The 12400-nt window shown below is 43.9% G+C and overlaps 3 protein-coding genes across 10 annotated transcripts in view; all 3 read right to left on the bottom strand.

Moving 5' to 3' along the window:
• The window catches only part of LOC306657133 (uncharacterized protein), a gene marked incomplete at both ends in the record, with an annotated part of 516259 nt that overhangs the window by 47797 nt on the left and 456062 nt on the right, over positions 1–12400 (bottom strand). The window lies entirely within an intron of this gene.
• The window catches only part of LOC306657561 (uncharacterized protein), a gene marked incomplete at both ends in the record, with an annotated part of 58571 nt that overhangs the window by 23527 nt on the left and 22644 nt on the right, over positions 1–12400 (bottom strand). The gene's annotated exons all lie outside the window — the stretch shown is intronic.
• LOC306657135 (uncharacterized protein) lies at positions 1776–2468 on the bottom strand (the record flags this gene model as incomplete). Its single annotated transcript, XM_079132880.1, has 1 exon — positions 1776–2468. The coding sequence occupies one exon, from the start codon at positions 2466–2468 to the stop codon at positions 1776–1778; it is 693 nt and encodes a 230-aa protein (XP_078989006.1).

Genomic DNA, 12400 nt, shown 5'->3' with positions numbered 1-12400 from the left:
TTTCCAGATGGTGATGGGTGCAGTTTGTTCTACATCATTCTTCTTGCCTTTGGAAATCTTCTACTCGGTGTCCTCAGCAAAGACCCATAGAAAGGGTGCCATTTGGTCATGACTGAAACCTCCAGAAGGATGAGGAAAATAAACCTGGTTTCTGTATATGCATTGGTTCAGCTATTTCATTCCATTAATATGAAGGTAATAATAAAGCAGTTTATGTCTTTGTTTATGTCTTTGAAAATTACCTTCTAATCAATAGCATATGGCAACCTTCAGCACTGAAGTTAAAATGACACAAACTTTTCTGTAGTTAACCAACCTTATTTTAGAGGTTCCGCAATGTGACAGTGATACATTAAGGGAAGAGCTGAGGACAGCCTCCACTCAAGAGCCAACAGGCTGAGACCCATCACTCAGAGGCAAGAGTGGAGGCCATCAAGAATGCCAACCTTGAGATCCAGTGATATAGTGATATATTCACCGAAATCTTAAAGGAATCTCTGAAGACTTTGGTAAGAAGTAGCAATTGCTGGGCTGGGGATATAGCACAGTTGGTAGAGTGCTTGCCTCGTAAGCACAATGCCTTGGGCTGAATCCCTAGCACTGAAAAAAAAAAAAAAAAAAGAAATAGCAATCACTTCAGAAGATTTATCAGTTCAGTAGATGGGCCAACTAACATTGGATCTTGATTCATGTTGTTTGAAAATTTGTTGAAGAATACCAACTTTGAGAATGGGAGTACATGGGTCCTAGTCTCTGCACCCTTGAAAATATAGTAGGTAGAAAGAACCTAGAAGTAGAAGTTTGGGAAATGATCACAGGAAGCACTGTGGAAAATTTGGAAATCATTTCAGGATAGTCAGAAGGCAGTAGACAGTGAGCGGAACAATACTGGTGTCATAGGAGTTCTAGTTCCCAGAGGAATAATAGAGGACTGGAAAGATCACAGAGGGAGACTGACCTGGAGCATCTGTGCACCAATTCCCATTCCCTGCTGAACTCTGCTCCTGGATGCTTTAGCCCTCTTGCACAGGGGATGCTCCTCATGCAGAGAAAGTGTCAGACCAGTACATACAGGTGAGGGCTTTCCAAACCATTACTGGGCATTAGAATGATAAATGCTCAGGGAACATAGGTGGAGCCTCACAGATTATCTGATATGGATAGTTTTTAAAGCTTGAGAGATGTCCTACAAAAAAAAAAAAAAGGGAAAAATAAAGAGACATGATGCCAGTAAATGTGTATGCCAGTAAAATTGAGATTTATTGAAGATGTAGCTCTGTCTCCACATGAGACCACATGCCAGAGAGCAATAATATCCAAAGAGGTAATGAGACAATAGAGGGAGGATAGAGAAAATTCAAACTTGTTTACATTGGTAAGAGACACAGCAAGCAAGTGGGGGTGGGGCAATGCATTTGGACGCCAAACTCTCTCATATAATCAGTTGGAATTGCGTCCAGTTGTTCCATCATGTAGAGGCTGATAGATGGAGTCCATGGAGAATACTGGTTGAGGAGGAACAGAGATGAGGTCAGAGTGCTCAGTAGCAGGAACCACTGAGGCAGACTGGAGAGGGTCAGGTGGTGTGGATATAAATGGTGTGGTAGCTGCTGGAAAGCCAGCAGGTGAGGGGGCAGCACTGTGTTGTTTATCAGGAGTTCTGGCAGCTTTGGGTGATGCAGCAAGAGGTCCTAGAGGGCCAGGCCATTAGGGAGCTGGGGTGGGTGCCAGCAAGGGTGCTGGCAGCATCCAGACTCTCAGCAGGTTGGGCGGCATCAGCAGGAGCCACAGCAGCTGGGGCGGCAGCAGGTGGTCCTGCAGCAGGTGGTCCTACAGCAGATGGGGCGGCAGCAGCAGGAGCCACAGCCACCGCACCCACCACAGCCACTGGAGCCTCCACAGCCACCACACCCACCACAGCAGGGGCGGCAGCAGCAGGAGCCACAACAGCTGGGGCGGCAGCAGGTGGTCCTGCAGCAGGTGGTCCTACAGCAGATGGGGCGGCAGCAGCAGGATCCACAGCCACTGCACCCACCACAGCCACTGGAGCCACCACAGCCACCGCACCCACCACAGCAGGGGCGGAGGCAGGTGGTCCTGCAGCAGGTGGGGCGGCAGCAGCAGGAGCCACAGCCACCGCACCCACCACAGCCACTGGAGCCTCCACAGCCACCACACCCACCACAGCAGGGGCGGCAGCAGCAGGAGCCACAACAGCTGGGGCGGCAGCAGGTGGTCCTGCAGCAGGTGGTCCTACAGCAGATGGGGCGGCAGCAGCAGGATCCACAGCCACTGCACCCACCACAGCCACTGGAGCCACCACAGCCACTGCACCCACCACAGCAGGGGCTGCAGCAGCAGCTGGGGCGGCAGCAGGTAGTTCTGCAGCAGGTGGTCTGGCAGCACCTGCGCTGGCAGCAGCCACAGCCCTGGCTGGAGCAGCAGGATCCACAACAGGAATTGCACATGGTGTCAGAGGATGGTGATTCTGGGGATGTTTTCAGGAAGGTGGGTTTGGAAGGTTTGGAGGTCTCTCTGCCCCACATCCCCTTTTATACCCTGCTAAGAGACTGGTGTTGTCACTTGCAACACACTTTCCTTGCAATTGTTTGTATTAGTAAATAGTCAATTATCAAATTAGTCCTGTTTGTTTTTATATCAATTTTCAGGTTCTATGGAAAACATGATTTCCTTCCCTGATGTGATGGGATTCACATTCTGCTTCTCTTAAGTCATCTCTGAAGTGTCTTTCTATCTTTACTTCCTCATAGAACGGGTGTCACATGACATTCTGCCTCTGTCCGGTGGCATCAATGTCAGTGTGGGTAGTAAGTATTATGTGCCCTTTGCAAATATCACCTTCAGTGTCCCTTATTTCTTTATGGAGACAGAAAAGTAAAAAATTGAATTTTCATCTCATGGCTCATTCTTGATGCTTCTTGTGGGCAAAGAAGTTTTGAATGTGCTGCACAGACTCCTGGCCTGAAAGCAGGACGGCCTTTAGGACACTTCCCCATTCCCTACCCAGTCATTATGTCATTTCTAGAACTCTTAATGGGATATACACAACTTTTGTGAGTGGAAACACACTCAGTGAAATTGGATATTTTGTTTTTCCAAGAAACTAATGACCAAAGTGTCTTTTATGGGTCCTCTGAGGAGATATGGCTTCACAGATCAGCAACACCAGGAGGTTCAGATCCCTCAACACTCCACTTGATTGAGAATTGTTGCCTTCTGTTTCTGGCTTCCTGTGTTTGTGGTTTGAGCAGGCCATGTTGATTCATGTCTTGTTCCTGAACACCCTTGCCAATCCACATTTGATGCTCCAGGGATCCTGCCTTGTACAACTCATAACCTGCCACCTGGCTGCCTCTATTGAGTTGTCTCTGCATTCTTAAGATGAACTGTACTCTTCTTTGTAATTTTTGATTACAATTGGATTTGATCATCAATTGGATTTCAGTGATTAGGTGTTATTTTATAAAAAACACACAGAACGAAATCAGAAAATGGAAACAGATCTCTCCATGAACAAATATTAGCTGACACATATTCCTAGTGAGGATAGATTCAAAGTTTAAAGGGGCCAAAACTGTGATTGCTAATGGCCAGGTGACTACTGTTCTTAAAAATGAGGAATACTGTTCCCCATCAGTTGGTCCTGTGTGTGTCAAGAAACAGGCAGACAGAGACTATGTGGTATCTCTGTGATGGCATCTGATGTATCTTTGTTATGTCTGAATTCAATCATTTAAAGAAGAAGGCCCTTGCCATTTTTCTGTCATGTTAGCTTGGGTGGCAAACACCCATTTCACTGGTTCTTATTGTTAAGGCATGTATTGGTAAACGTGGAGAATGTGACATAGACAAATATAGAATCTTTTGAGTGTGGAATTATTTCACTGGATTCATTATTCAAGAAAGAGGGGAAAGATGAGAAATAGAAGTTTCGCTTTTTGATTCGTAGAAGAAATATTTTTGTATAAATTCAGGAAGTTTGATAACACTGTTTTACACAGCTTAAAAGCCAGTATGAAATAGCATGATAGGCCAGTGAATATCATAGTTTCAAAACCTGTGGTTCTCAAAGTTGGCTCCAACTGGAATCACCTGGGGAGCATTAAGGGCTGCCAATGACTGGCTCCTGCCAGGAACAATTTGGACTGAATTGCTCTGGTGAAGGGTTTGTGCATCACAATTTTTAATGCTCCTCAGTTTATCCTGACAGGATGCAAAGTTGAGACCCTCCTCAGTACATTGTCCCCATTACATGAATTGATGTTCATTTCAATTAAGCACAGAAGTCACCCAAATCAATAAAATTCAATTGATGGCATCTAAAAACAGAGAAACTGATTCTGAACTGGGACCAGTGAAGTGTGAGCAATGCAGGGGTAAACATTTCACATTCATCTTTAGCATTTTAATTCATTCTTGTGGGAAACCAACAGACCGACAGACTCACCTAGATGTATATAACCACTGGAGCACAAACACCGTGGGAAATCTCTGTAGACAGCATCCTGCACTCTGAAGAAGGAAATTCAAAATAGGAGAGACCTCACTCCATGCATTCCTTGCTAAATTCTACGTGTTTTCTGGTGAAATTTAATGAATAATCATTATCTGGATCACATTCAAAGGTTTTACCTAGGGTCTAACAAAAACTCACTTCTTTTATGGCATGGAATCATGAGAGTGTAATGTCTTCTCTCCTTGTTCATTTTTTTTTCAAGTGCCATAAGATAAAATAATCCATATGACAAAACACCAAATAAATTTAAATGAGATGGACACAATTGGCATTTGCACACACCATCCAGGAATTAGGTTTGTCTATGAACAGATTGTGCACATCACACTAGCAGATGATAGAGAATGCTATGCAAAGCAGAGTTTTCTTTTCGGTTGTTACTTATATGGTGTTAATACACAACTTTTCTTAAAAAAGAAATACATACCATATATTGTGTCCATAGTTACAATGTACTATGTTTCCTTGAATCACAATATTTTAGTAATAGCATCTTAATTGTGTTAATAAATCTTTCATCACTGTGACCACAAAATATGATGAGAATAACTTAATGGAGGAAAGATTAATTTTGGCTCATGATACCAGAGGTTCAGTCCATGTTGAGCAGATGCTATGACCCAGACATTTTGTGTCTTAGATAAGGCAGAACACCATGGAAGAAGGGCATGGTGAAGATGCTTTAATCTGCTCCATTAGTTTCAGCCAGGATGCAAAGAGAGGGAAGGAGCCACAGGGAAGAGGAGCCTTCTGGTATACCCACAGTGACCCACCTCCACCAGCCATGCTCCAGCTGCCTGAACATATCACTCAGATCTTTCAAACCGGGATGAAATCTTTAGTTTACAGCCATGACAATCCAATTATTTTACCTCTGAACAATGTTACCTACACACAGGCGTTTGGGGGAGGCTACTTATCAGTTTATATTGAGCCCATCACCATACTCTAAGAAGAGACCCCTACAATAACCATGTAGGTTGATAGGAACATTGATGTACTTTAAATTCAACTCTACTACTTTACAATGAATATTCAGTTGCTTTCAAGTATTTAAGAGTATGTTAAGCAGTATTACCAGATTGATATGAAGTGGTACATGTAATCAGAATAGTATTTAAAGTAATAAAATGGGCCACCTAGCATTCATTGACTGACTCTGTATTTGTCCTTGAAATATCTTCATTTATTTCTCAACTGAAATTGCATTTTAATCTTTGAGGGAATATTTCAGTTTACATGACTTCTTTTTTATATTATTTTTTTATTTAGCTTTTAATTTTTTACAGACTGCATTTTGTCATTGTACAAAAATGGGGTATATCATTTCGTTTCTCTTAAGAACACATTTCTATGGGGCTGAAGGGCTCATGCCAGCAATACCATACACTTAGAATGCTGAGGCAAGAGGATCCCAAGAGTGAAGTCAGCCTGGAGAGCTTAGTGAGAACCTATATCACAACTAAAATAAGAAAAGCTGAGGGTTTGCTCAGTGGTAAAGCACCCCTGGATGATATTTCCAACCCAGAGAATACGAAAAAAATGACAAAAGAATTCAACAGTTTTTATGATGGAAAAGACATTTGTGGTGAAATGTGTACAAGATGTACAAGTTTAGTGTTACAAATAATTAGCAAAGAAAAAACGTTGGCATCACCAAGGACTCTTGTACATCTTTCTTGACTCTATCACCCTCCCTCCACCAGGGAGAATCACCACCTTAATTTTTAAGGTAGTTTTATCATCATTTCTTCTTTGTATATTATCCACATATATATATTTTTCTAAACTGTACTGTTTAGTTATGCATGCCTTTGATTTTATGTACTTTTAAGTTCCTATTCTTTGGTACAATACTCTGGACTAGCTGGGAATAGCATCCTGTGGGTGGCCCCATTGTTTTCTACCTCCCGATGTTCACAGTTACGGTGCTTTGAACACGGATAGTGCCTCTCATGCTATGGTCAAGGATGGCCTCCCAAACTGACAGAATTGGGTGATGCTGTGGACCTTGAAAAAGTGAGGTTTCCTGGGAAACCTTTAGGCTATTGGGAGCAGGCCTTACAGAGAGAATGGGACACCATTGCCTTTTCTGACTTTTTCTTTCTAGCTGGTGATGTGTGCAGTTTGCTCTACCATAAGCTTCTCGCCTTTGCCGCTCAGCGTCCTCAGCAAAGACCCATAGAATGGGGCCACTTGATCTTGATTGGGACCTCCAGAATGGTGAGAAATATAAATCTGCTTTTTGTCAGTGCATTGTCTCAGTTATTTTCTTCCATTAATATGAAGGGAATAATAAAGTAGTTTTTTAATTGCCTTAGCTTTGAGAAGTTCCTTCTAACCTATAGTATATGGCAACACTCAGCACTTAAGTTACAAAGACTATCACATTCCTGTAGGTAACCAAATGTCTCTTATAGGTTCTCATTCTGTCACTGGCTTAGGTGAATTCAGCTACAGTGTGACCATGAAACATTTTGGGAAAGAGCTGAGAACAACCTCTATTCAATAGCCAATAAAACCTGAGGCCCATCACTGAGAGCCAAGTGTGGATCCCCCTAAGGATGAGAGTTGACCATCTGGTATTGTTCTCTGTCCCTCAGGTCCATTGATGCACTGATATATCCAGTATCATTTAAAGGTAACTATAAAGAAATTGGTAAGAGATAGCAATTAGTTCAGAAGAGTTCTCAGATTGATAGACAGGTGCAGGAAGAGTTGACCCTGGCCATAGAGACCACCCATATTTTTTGAAAAGTTTTCAAAGGATATCAGCCCTGAGAATGGGAGGGCAGTGTTCCTAGTGTCTGTTGCCTTGATAATATACCAGATAGAAAGTTCTTAGGATTTACAACTTTGGAAAATGATCACAGGAAGCACTGTAGTACATTTGGTAATTGATTTAGGGCATTACAGAAAGAAGGAGACAGTGAGCAAATACCACTGGGGTCGTATGGGTTTCAGTCCTAAAGAGGACATAAGGAGGACTGGAAGGACCCAGCCAAGGGAAATGCAGCTGGATCTCCTGTGCAGCAATTCCAATTAACTGGATGAGCTTTCTCCCTGAACCCTTTAATCCTCCTCTCCAGAGGTTACTCTTCATTTAGAGAGCGTCCACAGATGGGAGGTCCAGGTGCATGCTCTCTCAACCATTTTGGGCATGACAAATTCTCACAGAACACAGGTGGAGCATCCCAGATGGTCTGTTGTGGTTTTTAAACCTTACAGAGATGTCCAATTCAAGGACTGACAGAGAAGGACAGCAACTCAAGAGAAAGAGAGAAAGAGGCAAGAAACCATTATGTGTGTATGCCAAGAAAATTCAGATTTATTGAAGATGTAGTTTTATCGCCACAAGAGATAACATGCCAGACAGAACTAATATCCAAAGGGACAATGTGAGAGTAGAGGGACACTACGAAAACTGAAACTGTGGGGAGGGGCAGTGCTTTAGGAGGCCAAACTCTATCAAATAATCAGTTGGAATTGAGGTGTCCAATTGTTCCACCATTAGGGGCTGATAGATGGAGTCCATGGAGAATGTTGGGTGAGGAGGAACAGAGATGAGGTCAGAGTGCTCATCAGCAGGAATCACTGGAACAGACTGGGGAGGGTTATGGATTTGATAATGTGTCCCCCCAAACTGTAATGAGAGACAATGCAAGAAGGTACCTTAACCTAATTAGTGACTTAAACACCTGATGGTATTGAGTGATAACTGAAGTGGTTAGGGTGTGGCTGCAGGAGGTGGGACATGGGAGCCTGGCTGTAGTGTATATAGTTTGTTTCTGAGGAGTAGAAAACTCTCTCTCTGCTTCTTGATCATCATGTAAGCTGTTTCCTTCCTCCACACTCTTGTGACATGATGTTCTGCTTCCCCTCCAGCTTCAAGGAATGGAGCTGGCTGTTTATGGACTAAGAACTCTGAAACCTCAAACCCTCAACCTCAAGTAAATCTTTCTTCCTAAATGGGTTCTGACTATGATCTTTAGTCACAGCAGCAAAACAACTGTCTAAAAGAGAAATCTCACTTGTTTAACAAACCCTTCTTTCTCTCCCTTAGAAGAATCCAGCTGCAGTGTGACAGTGATGCATTAAGGAAGAGGTGAGGTAAACCTCCACTCAGCAGCCAAGAAGCCCTGAGGCCCATCAGTGAGAATCAAGTGTGACGGCCACCAAGGAAGAGAGTTGCCAACCCGTTCCCTATCCCTCAGATCCAGGGATCCATTGATAATCCAGTCAGATCTTAAAGGAATCTATGAAGAGATTGGTAAAGAAATAAGAATTGATTCAGAAGAATAATCAGTTCAGTAGAAAGTCAGACTAAGAATGACAACATAGAGACCATCTATAATGTTTGAAAAGTTGTTGAAGGATGTGAACACTAAGAATGGCAGTACTTATGGCATTAAGTATTGTTAGTCTCTGTTCCCTTGAAAATATACCAGTTAGAAAGGACCCAGCACTAGCAGTTTGGGAAATGATCACAGGAACCGCTGTAGGGAATTTGGAAATTGATTCAGGGTAGTTAGAAGGCAGTAGACAGTGAAGAAAGTGACAGTGAGGTCATATGAGGTGCAGTCCCACAGGGGAACTGTGCAGGACTGGGAAGACTTCCCGACAGGAAATTGAGCAGGAGCATCTGCACCAAGTCCCATTCACTGAGCTCTGTTCCTGGACCCTTGTAAACACTCTTGCCCAGAGGAAGCTCTTCATCCAGAGACAGTCCTCAGGCAGAGAGGTCCAGGGGCTTGCTTTCCCAACCACATTTTGGATATTAGAATGGCAAATGCTCAGAGAACAGAGGTAGAGCATCTCAGATGGTCTGCAATGGATCTAACTCATAATAGCTGTCCTACTAAAAACAGGCAGAGAAAGGGAAAATAAAGACACGCCATGCCACTATGTGTGTATGCCAGTAAATTCAGATTTATTGAAGGTGGAATTTTATCTCCACATGAGACAACATTCCAGACAGAAGTAAAATCCAATGGGGCAATGCGAAAGTAGAGGGGCTCTGTAGACAATTGAAACAGTGGGGAGGGGCAGTGCTTAGGATGCAAACTCTATCAAATAATCAGTTGGAATTGAGGTGTCCAATTGTTCCACGATTTGGGTGCTGATAGATGGAGTCCATGGAGAATATTGGTTGAGGAGGAACAGAGATGAGGTCAGAGTGCTCATCAGCAGGAACCTCTGGAGCAGACAGGGGCGGTTCAGGTGGTGTGGACAGAAATGGGGTTGCAGTAGCTGGAAACCAAGCAGGTGAGGGTGCAGCACTGGGTTGTGCAGCAGGTGTTCTGGCAGCATTGGGTGATGCAGCAGAAGGGCCTACAGGGCCAGGCCATTAGGGAGCTGGGGTGGGTGCCAGCAAGAGTACTGGCAGCATCCAGATTCTCAGCAGGTTGGGCGGCATCAGCAGGAGCCACAGCAGCTGGGGCGGCAGCAGGTGGTCCTGCAGCAGGTGGTCCTACAGCAGAGGGGGCGGCAGCAGCAGGAGCCACAGCCACTGCACCCACCACAGCCACTGCGTCCACCACAGCAGGGACTAGAGCAGCAGGAGCCACAGCAGCTGGGGCGGCAGCAGGTTGTCCTGCAGCAGGTGGTCCTATAGCAGAGGGGGCGGCAGCAGCAGGAGCCACAGCCACTGCACCCACCACAGCCACTGCACCCACCACAGCCACTGCATCCACCACAGCAGGGGCTAGAGCAGCAGGAGCCACAGCAGCTGGGGCGGCAGCAGGTGGTCCTACAGCAGATGGGGCGGCAGCAGCAGGAGCCACAGCCACTGTATCCACCACAGCCACTGCACCCACCACAGCAGGGGCTGCAGCAGCAGCTGGGGCGGCAGCAGGTGGTTCTGCAGCAGGTGGTCTGGCAGCACCTGCGCTGGCAGCAGCCATAGCCCTGGCCAGAGCAGCAGGATCCACAACAGGAATTGCACATGGTGTCAGAGGAAGGAGGTTCTGGGGATGTTTCCAGGAAGGTGGGTTTTGACTTTTGATGGTCTCTCTGCCCCACATCCCCTTTTATACCCTGCTAAGAGACTGGTGTTATCACATGCAGCACTATTAATAAATAGTCAATTATCAAATTAGTCCTGTTTTTCTTTATATCAATTATCAGGTCATACAGAAAACAAGATTTCCTTTCCATGTTGTGATAGGATTCACATTCAGCTCTTCCTGAGTCATGTCTTCCCACAGAGGGGAAGTCACATGACAGTCTGCCTCTGTCTGGTGGACCACAGTGTCAAAGTGTATAGCAGGTCATGCCTGCCTGTGTTAAAGATCAACTTCTGCATCCCTAATTTCTTAGTGTGGATACAAAACAAAAACCTGAATTTTCATCATGGTTTACTCATTATGCATCTGGTGGACAAAGAAGCTTGGATGTGCAACACAGACCCCTGGCATGAGTGCAGGAAGGCCACCAGGACACTTCCTTCATCCCTACTCAATCATTAACCTTCTTCTACATATCTTAATGAGATGTACAGAACATTTTGAGTGGAATCATACATAGTGAAGCTTGGATGTTTTGATCTTCCAGGAAACAAATGGCCAAAATCATTTTTGTGTGTTCGCTGAGGTGATATGGCAGCAAAGATCAGCAGCACCAAGAGGCTCAGATCCCTCAAGTGTTTCCCTCTGTTTCTGGCTTCTCGTGTTTGTGGTTTGAACAGGCTATGTTGACTCATGTCTTGTGTTTCCTGAACACACTTGCCAATCCACATTTGATGCTCTAAGTAACCTGCCCTGTGAAACACATAACTTTCCACTTAGCTGTCTCTGTCAAGTGATCTCTGCATTCTTAAGATGAACTTTACTTTCTTTTGTATGTACTGAGGTCTTTGATTAGATTTTAGTGATTAGATCTAATTTTCAAAAATGGGTGGAGTTAGGCAATATCACAGTAAGTGAAATAATCAGAGCTCCCCCCAAACCAAAGGCCATGTGTTCTCTGATATGCGGAAGCTCATTCACATTGAGGGGGAGGATAGGGAAAAATAGAGTCACTTTATATTATGTAGAGGGGAGTGAATGGAGGGAACGGGTATGGGGGGAGGAATCATAATAGAGTGAAACAGGCATTACTACCTCATGTATATGTATTACTGTATGATTGATGTGATCTTGCTATGTGTATAATCAGAGAAAGGAGAGATTGCGCTCTATTTATGTATATCTACCAAACTATATAAATGCATTCTACTGTCATATTCAACTAAGTAGAACAAATAAAATAAAAAATTTTAAAAATACACAGAGAAATCAGTAAAGGAAAACAGATATCTCCATGAATGGCTATTAGCTTACACATAATCCTAGTGAGGATGGAGTCAAAGTGTAAGTAGGGGCTAAAACTGTCATGGCTAATAACCAGGGGACTGACGTTCTTAAGAATGAGGAATGCTGTTCCCCATCATTTGGTCTTCTGTGTGGTACAAAACAGGCATGTAAATTTGAGTTGGCAGCTCTATGATGGCATCTGATGTAACTTTGTTATGTCTTAGTTCAATAATTTAAAGAAGAAGCCCCTTGACATATTTCCATCAGGTTAGCTTGGGTGGCAAATACGTGTTTCACTTGAACCTTATTATTAAGGCACGTGTTGGTAAATGTGGAGAATATGACCTAGATAAAGCAGTACGCTATCTGAGTGTAAAGACATGTCAGTGGACTTACCGTGCAAGAAAAACAGACGACAAAGAAGACATAGAAGTTTGAGTCTTTGATTCCTAGAAGCAGTATTTTTGAATAAAGTTAGGAATTTTTGAAATTACTGTTATCCACAGTGAAAAAGCCAGAGTATATTAGCATCACAGACCAGTGTATATGATAGGCCCCAAACAGTGGAAGC

Source organism: Sciurus vulgaris (assembly GCF_902686455.1).
Source record: "Sciurus vulgaris genome assembly, chromosome: 3".
Lineage (NCBI taxonomy): Eukaryota > Metazoa > Chordata > Mammalia > Rodentia > Sciuridae > Sciurus > Sciurus vulgaris.
Note: the sequence above shows the minus strand (reverse complement) of the source record. Positions and strands in the feature narration are given on the sequence as shown.